The sequence below is a fragment of the Manacus candei genome, unplaced genomic scaffold (genome assembly GCF_025592945.1).
Source record: "Manacus candei isolate 608988 ecotype Guabito, Panama unplaced genomic scaffold, ASM2559294v1 h1tg000060l, whole genome shotgun sequence".
In the NCBI taxonomy this organism is placed as follows: Eukaryota; Metazoa; Chordata; class Aves; order Passeriformes; family Pipridae; genus Manacus; species Manacus candei.
Window position 1 is genome coordinate 5450858 of NW_026138108.1, and position 7573 is coordinate 5458430.

A 7573-nucleotide genomic window follows, 5' to 3' on the forward strand; every position below is an offset into this window, starting at 1 on the left:
GGATCAGAGAGTGGGCAGGACTTTGAAGCTGGAAGTGCCCATCTTCCCCTTGGGATATCTTGCTCAGTACACTGGAGTCTGCACAGAGGGGAGGCTTCCCATGCCAGATAAAAGGATGATGCAGGTTACTTCTTGACTGGAAGATGCAAGAAACCAGAGACTGAATCGTGTAGAAATATTTAATTCTCAGTTTTCCTCTGAATAACACAAATGTACGCCAAATAGCATCCACGACCTAACTTCTCTTAGGTATCTGATTTTTCATTACATTTTTTTCTAAAGATTAGAAGAAAGAGCAGAAAAAACAAACAAACAAAAAAAAAAAGAGGCATTAAATAATTTAAGGAGATTCTGTCTAAGGCAGAAGAAAATGAGCATTATGGATTCAGGCTGAACACCTGGAGTCACCCAGTTAAGAAATTAGTTTTCAGCCATCTGTAGTGGGTTTCTGTGGCTGGGTTTTGGTAGCGGGAGGGGGCTACAGGGGTGGCTTCTGTTAGAAGCTGCCAGAAGCTTCCCCTGTCCCGTGGAGCCAATGCCAGCCGGCTCCAGGACAGACTTCCTGCCGCTGGCCAAGACCAAGCCAATTAGGAGCAATAGTAACACCTCTGTGATAACATATTTAAGAACAGAAGATTGTTGCACAGAAGAAATTGCAGCCAGGGAAGAGCTGAGTGAGAACATGGGAATAACAAGGTAGACACCAAGGTCAGTGCAGAAGGAGGGGCAGGAGGTGCTCCAGGCACCGGAGCTGAGGCCCTGCAGCCCGTGGTGGAGACAATGGTGGAGCAGCTGTGCCCCTGCAGCCCATGGAGGACCATCGGGGTGCAGAGACCCACCTGCAGCCCATGGAAAAGCCCATGCTGGGGCAGGTGGATGCATGAAGGAGGCTGTGAACCCATGGGAGGCCCAGGATGGAGCAGGGTCCTGCTGGAGACCTGCGGCCCGTGGAGAGGGAAGCCCACGCTGGAGCAGGTTTTTCCCGGGTAGGACTGGTGGCCCCTGTGGGGGACCCACATCAGTACAGCTCATTGGTGAAGGACTGCAACCCATGGAGGAGTGACCCACGGGACAGCAGTTTGGGAAGAGCTACTGCCCAAGGGATGGACTCATGCTGGAGAGGTCCATCAAGGACTATCTCCTGTGGGAGGGACCCCACAGGAGCAGGGGAAGGACTCCTCTCCCTGAGCAGCGGCAGAAACAACAACTGACTGTAACCCCCATTCCCATCCCCCTGCACTGCTGGGGGGGAGGAGGGAGAACATTGAAGGAAGGAGGGATGGGGGGAAGGTGTTTTTTAAGACTGTTTTATTTCTCACTCTTTGCTTCTTATCCTGTTAGTAATAATATATGTACTATCCCCACTTTGAGTCTTGTTTTGCCCGTGAAGGTAATCAGTCACTGACCTCTCCCAGCTCTTTACTCTACTCATGAATTCTTAGCTGTCTTTTTTCCCTCTCCTCTGTCCAGTTGCAGAGGGAGAGTGAGTGGCTTTAGTGGGTACCTGGTATCTGGCCAGGGTCAACCCACTACACTATCTTAGAATTCTTAGTTTCTGTCTTGATGGGGATCATGTCATTGATCATGACACAGTGAGAGCATAAAACTGAATCATGCCCCACTCCCAGCCCTTGCCAGAGACCGCAGCTGCCATATGCTCACAGCAGCAAAAATACCTATGGGCATCTTGTGGCCTGAGCTGGTAATTGGGCCCAAATGTATCAAAGAGCATCAGTCAGTCCCAGCTTAGAGTTGATTTCATCACTGCAAGTCAAGCAGTTATTTACTAGAGCATATTGATAAAATTAAGGCATATGAGCGTGCTTAGAAGTTTGTCATGTTTTCAAAAAAAAAATATAGACACTAATAACGAAAACAAAAACAAACAAAAAACCCCACAGAAACTCAGTTCTGGGACTTAGCTCTCCCTATTGCAGCACATCTCTTTAGAAGCCCATTTGTCATGTGTTCATCCAGGTATAAAATGAGTGTCAAAGCACATACCAGAGGTGAGTATTAACAAGGCTGTCCTCATCCAACTCTGACCTATTGCATTAAATTTCTAATTATCTGTTTGATGAACTGTGAATCTGTGGCATCTTCCTAGAGGTTATTGTGATCTTAATTAAGAAAACTTTCATTTTATTACTGCATGTGTATCACCTGGTTTGTTGCAATTTTCTCGCTTGCTGCTACTAAACAAAGCTCCCCTTTGCCTTTGTAGGTTACACAAATGGACCAGAAACTGAACCTCATTACAGATATGCTGCATCATCTGGTTTCCCGTCAGCAGGGGGATCAAGGGAACAACAGATCATCTCAGAGAGGCAACAATGTCAACTCGGATCTTTTCCTCCCAAACAACACTCTGCCGACCTATGAGCAACTGACAGTACCAAGAAGAAACGAAGATGACATATCCTGATGTGGTATAAGTCTGGACTGGGTTCTTCCTGCCTTTCTCCTTTAAATGGGACTGACTGTTGAGAACCTGGAAGAAATTAAGTCTGTCAGCCAACCAAGAAAGCACGTGACTACTGTATCTCTACCAATAGTCTCAAATATGCTCCTCTAAAGTTGCTCATAGTAGCCAAAGGATTGCCAGGCTGTCTTCCACCAGGCAAAATTTCTGGAAGCTCTACCTTGATTTCGTTCATGAACAAATGATCACAACTTCTTATTTCTCAGAAAGACCAAAATGATGTCAAGACAGGCAAAATGGCAAGGATTTAGAGCTCCTTCAATAATAATAATAATAATAGTAATAATAATATTCTAATAATACTTGAACTTAGATGGAAAAAGTGCATTCTGTTTATGAATCTGCAGATAGCAATATATTTCTACTACTAAGGTTTTTAAAACAAACTAGGATAACTTATGTTGTTTTTATTGTATAAACATACACTAACATTCTAGACAATAACAAACCACATACTGAATGATTTTCTTTTTCTGTTTTATTTTAATGTTACTACATAAACAGTTATGAGATAATGACCAGATTTTTAAAATCTGTTTTTCTTCAGGGAGGAACTAATCCTTAATCTGGAACAACACTATTTATAGTGGAAAGTGATATAGATTTTCTAAGATATCATTTTTTCATGGGGAGACAATAAAGTATTACATAGCAAAAAATTATTCTGCTTTCTAGAAAATTGTTGCCAAAGAATTTATATATAAATAAAAAAACACCGTGGTCTGAATGTACTTGTCCTGACATAGCATTTTAAAAAGAAGGCCTGCTACTTCTTAAATCTACTGGTTTTTAACTTACAGAGGCCAAGAATAATACAAGAGGCTGAAGTGACTGGACTTCGCTGGTCAAGTGCTTGAGCTGGTCACTTACAGAACATCCATAATCCTCTCAGGAATCAAGGCCCCAGTTCAGGGAAGCATCTCTCCTCCACACAAAATATATGACAATTTGAATGGTTTCCAGAATAATGTCTTGAGAAATCCAACTCCCCACAAGAGTCATTTGATATTGAAAAGTGCCAGCTCTTTATTTACAGAACCAGCCCGTGGGGCTGAACCACATTAGCCCATGTGCAACAAAACCAACATTTCATTTAGCTGCAGTGAAACCAACAGTGTTGGCTCAGGGTGACTTTTCACATACACAACGTGAGCAGGAGTTGGTCTGTGATTACTAAGGTTGAAATTCAGCCCTTGCAGATAGTCAGCACCTGAATCATATCAGCCCTTCTTTGAACATGAAGCGTTTAAAGCTGACAGAGTGTCAAGAAAAGCTATTTAGTCCAATGTGGTGGTGGTGGTAGCTTGTACTGCTGGCAAAAAGTACACCCTGTTTCCCTCACTGTAGAGCCTGTACCCCACAGTGGTGTCTCTCCCCCTCTCCATCTGCCCTAAAGCCTCATAACTTGGAACAGCAGTTAACATTACCGGTCTGTGATATCTTTGAGCAATCTGAAATACTGACACATGATGAATGAGATCACAGGGAACCTTCTCATAGTGCTGCTCACATTCTGGGCTTTCTTTTCAACATTTCATCTCTTTCACTTGGACTGCAGAGAAAGTATCCTGTATTTAACTTTACAGATTCTGTTACAGTTATCCAGCCTCACAGTTGTTCAGTAGATAAATGTTAAGGGTGTGGAAATTTACAGGCATAAAGGGGAATTGTATCTGGGCATTATGTTTTCATAGAAATCAAAATTATTCTCATGATTTTGAACATTTTTTTAAATGAGATTCACTATGTAATTTCAGGTTATCAATCAGCCTGTTAATTTCCTAATAAAATACAGGACAAGAGTACCATGTCTTCTGGTTATTCTAAAATCCAGACACTTGATACACACAAGAAAGCTGCTGACTTTTCTTTCTTTCTCTCAGCCCACTGTACAGTGTACAGATGCTTTATTTACAATGCAGGACTGTAAAACCTTCTGCTGATTCTTTACTAGAGAAATAAAAAATCAGAACTTTATTGGCTGGGATGACTTTGGACAGAAAGGTTGTCATACAGCCTGGCTAAAAGCAGCCCAGGTCTGTTCATTTCTGGGATCATTGTGTTAGCCAAAAAATGTGTCCATTCCTACCTGTTTGTTCCCAAGACCATACCTCCATTCTGAGTTTGGCAGCTAGTCTTGGTGATAACAGTCTGGCATAGCAAACATTTAATGCAAAACAACTTCCCTTTCTTGTCAGTTGGTCTATAACCATCTGAAAGTCACTATTATCAGAATCCTTGGAATAACGGTGATTTACAGGTTTTCAAAGCTAGTAGCAAGTTGTGAGGTCAGTGATTCCTTACCTGGGTCCAGCTGATCGCTTCAGTACACACCTATGAGACCTGCTACTTCAAATCTGATAATCTGCCCCACCCTGAGAAAAAGAAGATGATCCATTTTCCCAGCTGAAAAGGATGTTATAAAATAAGCCATCCAAATTTGCCACGTAGCTGCCTGGAGCCAGCCACCCTCAAGTGCTCACCAGAGACAGGTCAGACCTCTCTGCTTGGAGGATGGGTCTGGAATTGTCTTCCCTGCTGGGGCTTCATACCTCAATGATTTCTCCTGGAAGCAGATGCCTCACCATCTTTCTTCTGCAGAGCTCTGTGGACCAGCAGCAGCAGGAAGACGAGCTGAACAGTTAAATGCTGGACCAGCATGCCGTGAGTGTTTGTTTCTGCTGGGATAGGAGGTGTTTGTAAATAGCTTGAAGGGGAAGGAAGCTGTAAGGCAGGCCAAGCCTTGACTTAATAATTTTCTACCCCATTTTTGAGAACTGTGTTAAAACAAAAGCATGTGAGGCTGCAGAAGAAGTGTCTTTCTTAGAGCAGCTCAATAGCAGTTTGTATTTCAAGGCTGGTGTAAGTTAGACCTGGACTCTCATCCCTGCCTGAAAAAAATAAAGGTCAGGTAAAAAAAAAGTCATCTAAAAATGGTAGCTGACTCAGCTTCCCCAGCCTACCAGGGGAATGCCAAATGGTATGCCAGATATGGAAGGAAGCCCATGAATAGGAGACAAGGCAAAACATGAGGCTGCCCAGCTGAAGGTGGTAATGAAAACTCACCCTGCCTCAGCCCACAGCAGAGGCAGACAACTGTGCAAGTTTGCAAAAAGAAAGATTCATGGGAGGTGGGGGAGGATATATGCAAGGGAGGAGGTTTAGTTGGTGAGGAAGAGCATGGGCTCCTAGTTAGGGGACTGTGTTGGGATTCAAAATACTGTGCCTGACATCTGTGTTAATCTACAATGTGACCTCAGGGCGAGTCATTTCACCTGTTTGGCCACATCTGTTTCCCCCTCTTGAGCTCAGCCCGCTTGTCTATTTAGACCACAAATTCCTTAGGACAGGGTTGGCCCCTCTCTCGGTGTTTGCTCAGTGCCTTGCACAAAGGGACCTGCCCTCTGGGGACTTGAGATACCACTCTCATATAAATAATTACCCACCCTAGAGCTCTGCTATAGGCAAAGCCTTTATTATTCCAAGCCCAAGGAGTTTCAGATTGGAAGTGCCTCTGCCAAACTGACAGTTAGAGGAGGCTGACTTTTAGATTCCTTTTTACGTAGTATCTTACAAAAGATCAGAAGCCCAGCCATCACTCATTTTCACTCTTCTATTTTAAAGCAGGTTCATTTCAAATAACACAATGGGCCAGTGCTATGCTAGAATACTAGCTGAGGTGGAAATTTTTTTATGTCGGTGGTTTAAACAGACATTTTAGTACAGCAAGTTAAGGGGGTTTGTTGCTAGCAGACACCTCTGGGCTGATTTAACACCCATCAGTTCTGAGGAAGGTGGAAATAGTCCAGGGTTCTGAGCTGAAAAGGTCTGGGAAAGAAACAAACTACTGTTTGAAAAATGAAAAAGTAAAATACAGGAAGATATTGTTCTCTGGGAGTTTAAAGGAGAAAAGGTAAAAACAGTTTTAAGATAATCCTCATGTACCCTGCTGATGTGTTTTACTGTTCTCATTTTACTGTTGGAGTGGTGATTTGGTAAGAGGAGAGGCACTGAGAAGAAAAGCAAAAAGAATGAAGGTTTGATGCAGCTCTCATGAAAATGTACTTGTGCACTTGATTTACGCACAAGAGTTGGGCTATTGCATGCAGTGGAACTGCTTAGTCCATGCAGGTCAATGTAAGCCTTTGGAAGTTAAAAATGTATAGTAAAGATGCCTTTCCATGGTCTTGCAATGGAAGCTGAACTCAGTTGTCCAGCATTGGTTTCCTCATGATCACAGAGCCATGGAGCCATTTGAATTCACAAGTTTCTGCTTCCCATTTCTGTTTTCAAATCATTGGCTTAAAATACTCTCGTTTGCCACTTGTGTTTTCAAGCCACAACAATTAGAGGTATTTCTTTCCACTTCAGTGATATGAATCTCTTTACCTGCTGCACACACACAACACAGTGTTCCTGCACACAGAGCAAAGGCCTTTGAAATGCCCTCCAATTTCTTTTGAAATAGCTTGTGTAATGTTTTGCATCCTGGGTTCCCTGAGCAGAGGCAGCTGTAATGAAGGCAGCGAGTTGTTACATCAGTGCGATGTGGAGGTGACACTTAGCTATGTCCCAAGAAATTTTCAATCCCATGGAATAGCCAAAAGGTGTTGAGTTTAGTTTGAAACTAGCAAGGACTTCTGTGAACTGTGGCTTTTTTGGTCGCATCTGTGGTCTGACTAGGAAGTCTAAGAAGTGTAAATTTCAGCTGAAGATTTTCTTTTGTGGTTGCAGGTTTGTTTTCTGTGTCATTCTGCTGATGCCCAGGGAGATGTGCATTCATGTACAGCCTTTCTTTGGTGAGGATGTTGATACCAGGCCCCTCTTTCTTCTACATCAGTGCCTATTTTCACAAAACTTATAAGATTTTAATTATTTTCTAGACCTCTATCCTTCTGTCAAGATGAGTTGAACAAGGCCAATGTGTTCAAAAGTTATTAGGGGGAGGCAAAACAAACACAGCATGAGAACATTAACCTTGTTTCCACAGGAACTAAGCTGAAAGTCCTCTCTCTCCCTGCCCAAAAGAGGTCTGGAAAAAAAGTAACCCCACTTTGGAGCAGAAGACAACCTCTAACTCCTGGGGTAAGG

The 7573-nt window shown here is 43.0% G+C and overlaps 1 protein-coding gene across 4 annotated transcripts in view; it reads left to right on the forward strand.

Moving 5' to 3' along the window:
• Window positions 1–4352, forward strand: part of KCNQ1 (potassium voltage-gated channel subfamily Q member 1) — a 340982-nt gene extending 336630 nt beyond the window's left edge. For 3 of the 4 annotated variants that reach the window (XM_051804014.1, XM_051804013.1, XM_051804016.1), the window contains one exon: window positions 2225–4352. In XM_051804014.1, coding sequence (XP_051659974.1) covers window positions 2225–2425 — 201 coding nt within the window. In that variant the 3' untranslated portion in view covers window positions 2426–4352. The remainder of the gene's footprint in view (window positions 1–2224) is intronic. The other variant, XM_051804015.1, reaches the window with a different exon arrangement.
• Window positions 4353–7573: the final 3221 nt, after the last annotated feature.